This window comes from Schistocerca cancellata, chromosome 1, assembly GCF_023864275.1.
Source record: "Schistocerca cancellata isolate TAMUIC-IGC-003103 chromosome 1, iqSchCanc2.1, whole genome shotgun sequence".
Lineage (NCBI taxonomy): Eukaryota > Metazoa > Arthropoda > Insecta > Orthoptera > Acrididae > Schistocerca > Schistocerca cancellata.
Window position 1 is genome coordinate 257751445 of NC_064626.1, and position 13002 is coordinate 257764446.

The 13002-nt window shown below is 42.7% G+C and overlaps 1 protein-coding gene across 1 annotated transcript in view; it reads left to right on the plus strand.

Moving 5' to 3' along the window:
* LOC126168440 (uncharacterized) overlaps positions 1-13002 on the plus strand; it is a 116903-nt gene that overhangs the window by 24859 nt on the left and 79042 nt on the right. Inside the window, exon 2 of the mRNA XM_049920560.1 lies at positions 6005-6212. Coding sequence (XP_049776517.1) covers positions 6005-6212 — 208 coding nt within the window. The remainder of the gene's footprint in view (positions 1-6004; positions 6213-13002) is intronic.

The window sequence follows — 13002 nt, forward strand, 5'->3', positions numbered from 1 at the left end:
CTAAATAATTTATAAACATTCTGTATTTTTCAGCTGCACTTGAAAATGGCCTGAAGGCCGAAATGGCAATTATGAAATAAAGAAAGTGTTACACTGGCGTAAATATGATGTCTTTTATGAAGCATATGGTTTGACAAAAAATATTTGCAACAAGAAATACGTATCTAGAAAACAACACTAAAACGCTATCCACAGTGGCATGGCCAGGATGTTTGTACGCATATGAATGATAACGATGAACTACGAACTAGACCGAATTGAGGTCCTTATTAGGAAAGTGATGGGTACAATACAAACTACGGACACTGGAACCTGAGAGTAAGGAGGAGATCAGAGAAATTGTAGAGAAAATAACAGAGGTAACGACAAAGTCAAGATTAACCTTCTTTGGACTCTTTTACCGAATGAATGAGCATAAGGTAGCGAAACAAATATTGCTGTGGTGCTGGTGAAAGAAATCGCCAATATCATGGAATACAGGTATCAGAAATTAACCGGAAAGAACCTACATAAAGGAATTGGAAATAACAGAAAGAATTCTTTTTAAGAATATAATATTAAATGTACACGGCCTTCAAGAATGAAGAGACAAAAAATCGGCAACGATACGTAAAGAACAAATGAAAAGACATCATGGGGAGAAGATGAAGAAAGTAGAGCTACTGAGATTGTTAGGTGACTAGCTGGTGAACACGAAGGTAAAAAAAAGAGAGGTGTGAAAATGGTGATGGAGTCATCATGTTCGGACACTTATCGTGGTATTTGTGAGGTGCCTTCTATTTGTCAGCACCTCGGTGTTCCAAGTATCTCTTTTTTCCTTCTTCCCTATCAATAGTGGAAACTATATACTGAACTCAATATGAACTCGTCACAAAACACCAGTATGAAAGAGTTATGTCTAATAAACAACAAGACAGCAACCTGCAAGACAAAGGAAATCTTAATATTGCTCATCATAATCGATGTTTTTGGAAAGCCTGAAAGTGTCATTCGTGACTAAAGTAATGTAAAACTGCATCGGTTACTTATCTTTTCAATACTTACCACAATTCTTTTCACGAATTTATTCTCATTTTCAAGCGTATTTGTTTACGTAAATACTTTTCAGTTTTGTGATTTTCTGCCTCTCTCACACTGTTATTGTCTTTTTGAGGTTATGCTGTCTGCCATCGGAAAATCGGACAGATGAATCATGAAATGTTTTTAATATGCTAACGTTAGAGATAGTATTTTTTGTATTTCTACGTACAAGTATTGTGTCTCCTCCATCACACATAATATCACACATTTGCAAATAATCACTTACATTGTTTGGTATTGTAATCAAAAGACGGTACAGAGATATTACGATAAGATGGATTCACAAACAGTTTATATACAGTCAGAGATGATACATTTTCTCATGATCCTCTGACCTCTGAATGTATACATATCTTTTGTGAAACGACAGTGTCGTAATATTTCTGTAGCATGTTTTGATTAGAGAAAGATACAGGGTAAGTGGTGGTCAGCATCTGTGTGACATTATGTCTAATGAAAGAGTCACAATACTTGTATGTAGAAAAAAATACTAACTCCAACATTAACGTATTAAAAGCATTCCAAGACTTTTGTATCCGATTTTCTGATTGCAGTATAACTTCAGGAAGACAGTGCAGTGCAAGATAGGCAGCAAAGCTCACATAAAACCGCCACAGAAAATATTTATGTAAAGGAACACACCTGTAAATGAGAATAAATTCTGCAAAAGGTCCTGTGCTAAGCGTACAAAAGCAGAGACCGGTGCTGTTTTCCAGTATTTAAATCACAAAAGAAATCATTTCCCTTCAATTAGAAAAAGGTTGTTGTGGCATAACAGCTGATGATGGATAATTTAAATTAGAGAGCGAATTACCCAGATTATATTGTGACTGTGTTTCACAATGAGAACACTTGGCGACGTCAAGCAAACGTTGAGTATAATTTCAAATCCTGTCCAATTTTTTTTCTCGCGAATATACTATATGTCAAATATTTAACACTAACTCATTTTTAAAGTAATCACACGTTTGAATCTGCTTTATACACGAGAATTTCTTTTTTTACCGAACGAGGTGGCGCAGTGGTTATAACACTGGACTCGCATTCGGGAGGACGACGGTTCAATCCCGCGTCCGGCCGTCCTGATTTACGTTTTGCTTGATTTCCCTAAATCGCTCTAGGTAAATGCCGGGATGGTACCTTTGAAAGGTCACGGCCGACTTCCTTTCCCATCTTTCCCTAATCCGATGAGACCTATGACCTCGCTGTTTGGTCTTTTCCCCCAAACAACCCAATTGCTTTCTTTAAGGGATCAGTGGTTTACTGATTTATTTTAAATTGATTGAAAAAATTCAGATAGAGAGGAGTGTCACGGTGTAACGTGCTGTCCACAACGATGTAATTAGGGACTGAGCAGAAATTCGAATTGCGAGTGGGTTTGGTATGGAAATCGGCCTCATCCTTTCTAAAGTAACTCGACCCTTACATATGTGTTTTGTGGCATGCGGATAATTGTGCGCCACATATTATTCTCGTATTTTATTTTCGAACCAGAGGGTAGCAGCAGACTTTCCAGCAGATCTGCGTTCTACTTTAAGTGACACTGAAACGGATGTGGTTGGAATTTTACGGTTTTGTGATCTGTCCAAATTCTTTCCGCAAATTTCTGGGGGAAGTTCTTAACGTATTAACAGAGTGACTGGTTTACCTATATTTTTTCATTAGTAGTCAACCAATCACATTACCCTGCGACTTTCTTTTACACTACTGGTCATTAAAATTGCTACACCACGAATATGACGTGCTACAAACGCGAAATTTAGCCGACAGGAAGAAGATGTTGTGATATGCAAATAATTAGCTTTTCAGAGCATTCACACAAGCTTGTCGACGCCTACAACGTGCTGACATGGGGAAAGTTTCGAACCGATTTCTCATACACAAACAGCAGTTGACCGGCGTTGCCTGGTGAAACGTTGTTGTGATGCCTCGTGTAAGGAGGAGAAATGCTTACCATCACGTTTCCGACTTTGATACAGGTCGGATTGTAGCCTATCGCGATTGCGGTTTATCGTATCGTGACACTGCTGCTCGCGTTGGTCGAGATCCAATGACTGTTAGCAGAATATGGAATCGGTGTGTTCAGGAGGGTAATACGGAACGCCGTGCTCGATCCCAAAGGCCTCTTATCACTAGCAGTCGAGATGACAGGCATCTTATCCACATGGCTGTAACGAATCGTGCAGCCACGTCTCGATCCCTGAGCCAACAGATGGGGAAGTTTGCAAGACAACAACCATCTGCACGAACAGTTCGACGACGTTTGCAGCAGCATGAACTATCAGGTCGGAGACCGTGGCTGCGGTTACCCTTGTCGCTGCATCACAGACAGGAGCCCCTACGATGGTGTACTCAACGACGAACCTGGGTGCACGAATGGCAAAAAGTGTCACTTTTTCGGATGAGTCCAGGTTCTGTTTGCAGCATCATGATGGTTGCGTCCGTGTTTGGCGACATCGCGGTGAACGCACATTCGAAGCGTGTATTCTTCATCGCCATACTGGCGTATCACCCGGCGTGATGGTATGGGTTGCCAGTGGTTACACGTCTTGGTCCCCTCTTGTTCGCATTGACGGCACTTTGAATAGTAGACGTTACATTTCAGATGTGTTACGATCCGTGGCTCTACCCTTCATTCGATCCCTGCGAAACCCTACATTTCAGCAAGATAATGCACGACCGCATGTTGTGTGGTATCATCTTGAAGCTGCATGGGCAGCTGTACCTGTACACGCCATCCAAGCTCTATTTGACTCAATGCCCAGGCGTATCAAGGCCGTTATTACGGCCAGAGGTTTTTGTTTTGGGTACCGATTTCTCAGGATCTATGCATCCAAATTGCGTGGAAATGTAATCACATGTCAGCTCTGGTATAATATACACTCCTGGAAATTGAAATAAGAACACCGTGAATTTATTGTCCCAGGAAGGGGAAACTTTATTGACACATTCCTGGGGTCAGATACATCACATGATCACACTGACAGAACCACAGGCACATAGACACAGGCAACAGAGCATGCACAATGTCGGCACTAGTACAGTGTATATTCACCTTTCGCAGCAATGCAGGCTGCTATTCTCCCATGGAGACGATCGTAGAGATGCTGGATGTAGTCCTGTGGAACGGCTTGCCATGCCATTTCCACCTGGCGCCTCAGTTGGACCAGCGTTCGTGCTGGGCGTGCAGACCGCGTGAGACGACGCTTCATCCAGTCCCAAACATGCTCAATGGGGGACAGATCCAGAGATCTTGCTGGCCATGGTAGTTGAGTAACACCTTCTAGAGCACGTTGGGTGGCACGGGATACATGCGGACGTGCATTGTCCTGTTGGAACAGCAAGTTCCCTTGCCGGTCTAGGAATGGTAGAACGATGGGTTCGATGACGGTTTGGATGTACCGTGCACTATTCAGTGTCCCCTCGACGATCACCAGTGGTGTACGGCCAGTGTAGGAGATCGCTCCCCACACCATGATGCCGGGTGTTGGCCCTGTGTGCCTCGGTCGTATGCAGTCCTGATTGTGGTGCTCACCTGCACGGCGCCAAACACGTATACGACCATCATTGGCACCAAGGCAGAAGCGACTCTCATCGCTGAAGACGACGCGTCTCCATTCGTCCCCCCATTCACGCCTGTCGCGACACCTCTGGAGGCGGGCTGCACGATGTTGGGGCGTGAGTGGAAGACGGCCTAACGGTGTGCGGGACCGTAGCCCAGCTTCATGGAGACGGTTCCGAATGGTCCTCGCCGATACCCCAGGAGCAACAGTGTCCCTAATTTGCTGGGAAGTGGCGGTGCGGTCCCCTACGGCACTGCGTAGGATCCTACGGTCTTGGCGTGCATCCGTGCGTCGCTGCGGTCCGGTCCCAGGTCGACGGGCACGTGCACCTTCCACCGACCACTGGCGACAACATCGATGTACTGTGGAGACCTCACGCCCCACGTGTTGAGCAATTCGGCGGTACGTCCACCCGGCCTCCCGCATGCCCACTATACGCCCTCGCTCAAAGTCCATCAACTGCACATACGGTTCACGTCCGCACTGTCGCGGCATGCTACCAGTGTTAAAGACTGCGATGGAGCTCCGTATGCCACGGCAAACTGGCTGACACTGACGGCGGCGGTGCACAAATGCTGCGCAGCTAGCGCCATTCGACGGCCAACACCGCGGTTCCTGGTGTGTCCGCTGTGCCGTGCGTGTGATCATTGCTTGTACAGCCCTCTCGCAGTGTCCGGAGCAAGTATGGTGGGTCTGACACACCGGTGTCAATGTGTTCTTTTTTCCATTTCCAGGAGTGTATTTGTCCAATGAGTACCCGTTTACCATCTGCATTTCTTCTTGATGTAGCAATTTTAATGGCCAGTAGTGTAGCTCTTCTGTGGTTTTACTTGTCTTTTAATCTCCTGTATAGCACGTTTCGCCGTTGTATTAAGACCTGTGAGATAGAGCGATTGTGTGGTTCAACGCGGATGTGGGAATGAATGAGTAAGTGTCATTTTTTAAAATTCCTCCTCACCGTGTGAGGAGTCAGTTTTGGTCATTTCACTCACATATTTTTCTTTTAATATGTGTAAGGACGCCGATAACCTCGGCGTTAGGCTCCAGTTTCGCACGCGCGTTCACACACACACACACACACACACACACACACACACACTCGTAGGGGACTACACCGAATTTACCTTGAGCGATCACGGGAAATTTAAATCTGCACGGATCGAAGGGAATTTGGATTAATGTCTTCCAGAGTGCACAAGTTCAGGTTGCTAACACTACACCACCTGGCTTGCTCCACAATAGAGGACCTTGTTGGGTCTCCTGGAAGTTAATGCCATCCAGAAATAGCTGTGTGTTTAGTGATTATGTCTGCTGGCTGTGACTGTGACTGTGACTGTGACTGTGTGTGTCGTGTGGTGCAGGTGGTGCTGGGCCAGGAATGGCGGGCGGACTGGATGCTGCGGCAGGCGGCGGCGGAGCTGTCGGCCCTGCGGAGGGCGGTGCCCGGCCTGCGGGAGGGGGACACCGTGGCCGTCTGCGTCGGCCGCTCCGCGCTCTTCGCGCCGGCCCTGCTGGCCGCGCTCTGCTCTGGGGCCGTCTGCGCCGTCGTCAACGCCGCCCTGCCTCACGGTGAGGAACTTCTCGTGCTCTCCCTCTCTCTCTCTTTCTCTGGTTGCATCCTTCATACACTACTGGCCATTATAATTGCTACAACATGAAGAAATGCAGATGATAAACGGATATTCATTGGACAAATATATTATACTAGAACTGACATGTGATTACATTTTCACGCAATTTGGGTGCATAGATCTTGAGAAATCAGTATGCAGAACAACCACCTCTGGCCATAATAACGGCATTGATACGCCTGGGCAATGAGTCAAACAAAGCTTGGATGGCGTGTACAGGTACAGCTGCCCATGCAGCTTCAACACGATACCACAGTTCGTCAAGAGTAGTGACCGGCGTATTGTGACGAGCCAGTTGCTCGGCCACCATCGACCAGACGTTTTCAATTGGTGAGACATCTGGAGAATGGGCTGGCCAGGGCAGCAGTCGAACATTTTCTGCATCCAGAAAGGCCCGTACAGGACCTGCAACATGCGGTCGTGCATTATCCTGCTGAAATGTAGGTTTTCGCAGGAATCGAGTGAAGGGTATAGGCACGGGCCGTAACACATCTGAAATGTAACGTCCACTGTTCAAAGTGCTGTCAATGCGAACAAGAGGTGACCGAGACGTGTAACCAATGGCACCCCATACCATCACGCTGGGTGCTACGCCAGTATGGCGATGACGAATACACGCTTCGAATGTGCGTTCACCGCGATGTCACCAAACACGGATGCGACCATCATGATGCTGTAAACGGAACCTGGATTCATCCGAAAAAAATGACACTTTTTGCCATTCGTGCACCCAGGTTCGTAGTCGAGTACACCATCGCAGGCGCTCCTGTCTGTGATGCAGCGTCAAGGGTAACCGCAGTCACGGTCTCCGAGCTGATAGTGCATGCTGCTGCAAACGTCGTCGAACTGTTCGTGTAGATGGTTGTTGTCTTGCAAACGTCCCCATCTGTTGACTCAGGGATCGAGACGTGGCTGCACGATCCGTTACAGCCATGCGGTTAAGATACCTGTCATCTCGACTGCTAGTGATACGGGGCAGTTGGGATCCAGCACGGCGTTCCGTATTACCCTCCTGAACACACCGATTCCATATTCTGCTAACAATCATTGGATCTCCACCAAAGCGAGCAGGAATGTCGCGATTCGATAAACCGCAATAGCGATAGGCTACAATCCGACCTTTATCAAAGTCGGAAACGTGATAGTATGCATTTATCCTCTTTAGACGAGGCATCACAACAACGTTTCACCAGGCAACGCCGGTCAACTGCTGTTTGTGTATGAGAAATCGGTTGGAATATCTCGTCATGTCACCACGTTGTAGGTGTCACTACCGGCGCCAACCTTGTGTGAATGCTCTGAAAAGCTAATCATTTGCATATCACAGCATCATCTTCCTGTCGGTTAAATTTCATGTCTGTAGTACGTCATCTTCGTGGTGTAGCCATTGTAATGGCCAGTAGTGCAAATAAGCCCACAGAACAAAAAGTGTAGATTAGATTAGATTAGATTAGATTTACTTTCATTCCAATTGATCCGTAGTGAGGAGGTCCTCCAGGATGTGGAACATGTCAGAAAAACAACAATACATGACAAATATTTACAACTAAAACAAATAAGCTAATGTACCACTCCACAGGTCCCAAGTGGAATGATCGTCATTTTTTAATGAACACTAAGAGTCATTTTACAAATACTATTGCACTGAATTTAAAATAAAAATGTTTTTTATTTATTTATAAGGTAAGAAACATGTAATACAACTACTGTAATACTTATTTACAATGAACACATTACTGCACTGAAATGGTGCAGAAGTTATGTTGTACTTATATACAAATCAGTAGGTTTTACTAAGAAATTCATAAATGGAGTAGAAGGAGTTGGCCACCAATAAATCCTTTAGGCTTCTCTTAAACTGAATTTCATTGGTTGTTAAGCTTTTTATGGCTGCTGGCAAGTTATTGAAAATGTGTGTTCCTGAATAATGCACACCTTTTTGTACAAGACTAAGTGACTTTAAATCCTTGTGAAGATTATTCTTATTTCTAGTATTGATTCCATGAATTGAGCTGTTGGTTTGAAAAAGTGATATATTTTTAATGACAAATTTCATTAAGGAATAAATATATTGGGAAGCTGTAGTTAGTATCCCTAGTTCCATAAACAGGCTTCTGCAGGATGTTCTTGAGTTCACACCACATATAATTCTTACTGCACGTTTTTGTGCCCGGAAAACTTTAGCTTGGCTTGATGAATTACCCCAGAAAATAATCCCATATGACATTATGGAATGAAAGTAAGCATAGTATGCCAGCTTTTTCATTTTTATATCCCCTATGTCTGACAAAATTCGCATTGCAAACAGAGATTTGTTAAGACGCTTCAGCAGTTCTGTGGTGTGCTCCTCCCAGTTGAATTTATTATCAAGCTGTAATCCCAAGAATTTAACACTGTCCACTTCTTCTATCTTCTTGTCATCATATGTTAGACATATACTCTTGGGACACCCCTTACAAGTTCTGAACTGCATGTAGTGTGTTTTTTCAAAGTTTAGTGACAAAGAATTGGCTAGGAACCAGTGATTAATGTCCGCAAATATTTTATTGGCTGATCTTTCTAAGACTACACTTGATTTGCTATTTATTGCAATGTTTGTATCATCAGCAAACAAAACAAACTTGGCATCTGGTAATGTTACTGATGAAAGGTCATTGATATACACAAGAAAAAGTAAGGGCCCCAAAATGGAACCTTGTGGGACCCCACATGTAATTAGTTCCCAGTTGGATGATGCCTGATAGCTTGATACATGTCTCTTTCCTAATAACACCCTTTGTTTCCTGCCAGAGATATAAGATTTGAACCATTTTGCAGCATTTCCTGTTACACTATAATATTCTAGTTTACTTAAAAGGATATTGTGATTTACACAGTCAAATGCCTTTGACAGATCACAAAATATACCAGTTGCCTGCAATTTTTTGTCTAATGAATTAAGTACATTTTCACTGTAAGTGTAGATAGCCTTCTCAATATCAGAACCTTTTAGAAATCCAAACTGTGACTTTGACAGTATGTTATTTGAGATAAGATGGTTATAAAGACGACTGTACATTACTTTTTCGAAAATTTTTGAGAATGCTGGCAACAATGAAATTGGACGGAAATTTGATGCTATTTCTTTATCTCCCTTCTTAAACAGTGGCTTAACTTCAGCATATTTCAGCCATTCAGGAAATATTCCACTGATAAACGACTGGTTACACAGATAGCTTAATATGTTACTTAGCCCAGAATCACATTCTTTAATTAACTTTGTTGATATTTCATCATACCCACTAGATGTTTTTGATTTTAAAGATTTTATGATGGACATTATTTCTGTTGGGGTAGTGAGGGTCAAATTCATATTATGGAAGTTACTTGAAATGTCTGTTCTAAGGTAATCCATAGCAGCATCTACCGAACCTGACAACCCCATCTTTTCAGTAACAGTTATAAAATGTTTGTTAAAAAGTTCTGCAACACTATACACATCTGTCACCAATGCATCATTTACTCTTAATGCTATTTGTTCCTCTTCATGTCTGGTTCTACCGGTCTCCTCCTTCACTATATCCCATATTGTCTTTATTTTGTTATCTGATATGACTATCTTTTCCTTGTAATATATTTGCTTTGACATCCGTATTACAGTCTTTAATATTTTGCAGTATTTCATATAATGTGCTATAGCATCAACATTGGAAATGTTTCGGATTGACAGATACAGTTTTCTTTTGGTTTTACAAGATACCCCTATTCCTCAAGTAATCCATGGCTTCTTTGTAGACTTTGCTCTAACCTTGGTAAGTTTTGGGGGAAAGCAGTGTTCGAATAAGGTAAGCACTTTATTAGCAAAAATGTTATATTTTTCATTCATGCCATGAGTACTGTTAACATCAGTCCAGTGAATGTCTCTGAGGAGTGTCCTAAAATAATCAATTTTTGGCTTACTGATTACCCTCTTGAGCTCAGATTTAACAGATTTTATATCCTGTTCAGTATTAACATTTAACAGAAGGAACTGCATGTCATGGTCTGAGAGGCCATTGACTATTGGTTTTGTAATATAATTTTGTTCATTTGACTTTTCTATAAATATATTATCAATGGCTGTTTGTGAGCAAGTGGCTATCCTAGTGGGGAACTTTACTGTTGGAATTAAGTTGAATGATAGTGTTACTAACTCAAATAAGTTCTTATTGGGAGAGTCTTTAAGGAAATCTACATTGAAATCACCAGCAACCACTATTTCTTTGTTTTTGGTTGTTAAATGGGCCAGTACAGCTTCAAGGTGGTTTACAAACAGATTAAAGTTACCTGCAGGTGCTCGATATACACTTAATATTATGAAAGATTTTTTGTGAAAATCTAATTCTGTTGCACATGCTTCCATATGCTGTTCTAGGCAAAATTTATGAATGTCTATGTTCTTAAATTTATGACAGTTCCTGATGAATGTGGCAACTCCTCCTTTCTCCATTTCTGATCTACGAAAGTGAGATGCTAACCTAAACCCTGTAACACTTAAAAGTTCTATACCAGTGGTCACATGATGTTTGGAGAGGCAGATTATTTCAGCTGGGTTTGAAGACTCTAATTCATCTATGCAGATAGTTAATTCATTAATTTTATTTCTCAGTCCTCGAATATTTTGATGCAATAAAGATAGCTGACATTTCACATTGACTGAGTTAAAATTGGGTGGAGTTAAAATATCTGCTGACAGTTGAAAATTCTTAACCAATGGCTGTTTATGTTGATGTAATAAGCTGGAATTATGTTTTTTGATTTCTTTCTCAAACTGAAGGTTTGTCTCAGTTCTAACCTCTCTTAAAATTTGTTTTCTTTCTGTCCTCCCTACCCTAAAAAAGGGTCTTTTCTGAATCCTATAACCACTGGTATTTTACCACTCATGACAGTGCCTCCCACCTTTAACTTTCCTGCTATTTCCCCAGCCAATTTACCCTTCCCCTTCCTGTTGAGGTGAAGGCCATGCCTAGTATACTCCCACCTACTGATAGAATCAACATGAACCACACCAATGTGTGACCCCGCACCCGACATGAGCAGCCGTTCCAGCTCCAAATTAACTCTCTTGACAGAAGAGTTCAAATGAGGTCGGTCATGGCGCCCAAGAACAGATACAAACTCAACACTGGTATGCTTCGATGCTGATGCAATCTTCGCCAGGTCACACTCTATGCTGTACCCAGGATCTCTGTCAATACTGTTACCTGCCCCACCCACTATAACCACGGTGTCTTCCTTAGTGAAATCTTTGCAAAGTGATCCTAAATCCTCTGTCACCTGCTCCAGACCAGCACTAGGTTTAAAAAAAATTGGTGACCTGGTATTCTGATCCTAGTTCATCCTGCAAGAGTTGGCCAACACCTCTTCCATGGGAACTACCTAACAACAACACTTTCTTTCTCTTTACTGATTTCCCTACATTCTTACTTTTCAATTTGCTGCTGAAAGTTTGTTGTGCCCTGTCTACACCTGTAACTGCTTGAGGCTCACCAGCTTCTAACTGAAGCAACAGGTCAAATCTATTTTCCACATTCACCATAAAGCTGTCAGACAAAGTTCTAGGCCTGTTCCTCCTGTTGCCTGTTGCCACTTCCCACCTCTCTTTACCCTTCTCCCTCCTTAACCTGTCAAGATCTCCCCTGGCCTTGTTTAACTCAGCCTGAAGGGCAGCAATTTTCCCCTCCTGTTCCAGTATCTTCCTATCTCTACTACAAATCCTACAAAACCACTGATGAGTCTCATTTACTTCCCCTATTCCCATGCCACTACAGTCACCCACATGGAAAAAACTACAGCACCCATCACACCAAAGCCCCGACCTAACTATTCTACGGCAAGTCAAGCACTTTTCACTCATGATAAACGTAATAATTTATTAAGAATAAGTCAGTTAAATTACAGATAAACACGAAAATATGGTTACACAAATTTGGCCTATACGCAACTGTGTGTAAACAAAAACAAAAGTGCAAAGTTTCTGAAACAACAAGTTAAACTTTACGCTACTTTCCGGAAATGCTAGTTAAATAATGAAGAGGTACGCTAAGTTAAATTGCTGGAGAGAGCAAGGAACAACTAAACGAAATTCTATAGATTTGCTGCAGCACAACGTAAACAGAAAATACGACTGTACGGTCTTTTCGCGTTTTCTGCTACATTACGTAAAGAAAATTGAAACCTTTAATGGTACACTTAAACGGCACACTAATACACTTATTTACCACGTAATCAGTACTAATCTATGTGTTTTATAATCTAAAATAACTTATATTTACGAGAACACCAAACCTCGCGCTAGTCGCCTGGCTGCAGGGCTGCCAACCTCTCGGTTGGAATATCTCGTCATGTCACCACGTTGTAGGTGTCACTACCGGCGCCAACCTTGTGTGAATGCTCTGAAAAGCTAATCATTTGCATATCACAGCATCATCTTCCTGTCGGTTAAATTTCATGTCTGTAGTACGTCATCTTCGTGGTGTAGCCATTGTAATGGCCAGTAGTGCAAATAAGCCCACAGAACAAAAAGTGTAGCCGTCTCACTAGGAAAATACCGTCCAATTCTGACCGTAACCTCGACAGTGATGTCAGGTTTGCGAGGGAGAGAGTTGTCAAGTGTTCTCACGTAAGCTACATCTAGCTGAAGCTACTCGTTGTTGACCAGCTCCCGTACAGGTACCAAATGGGGAAAATACTGCGTGTTACGTTTGACC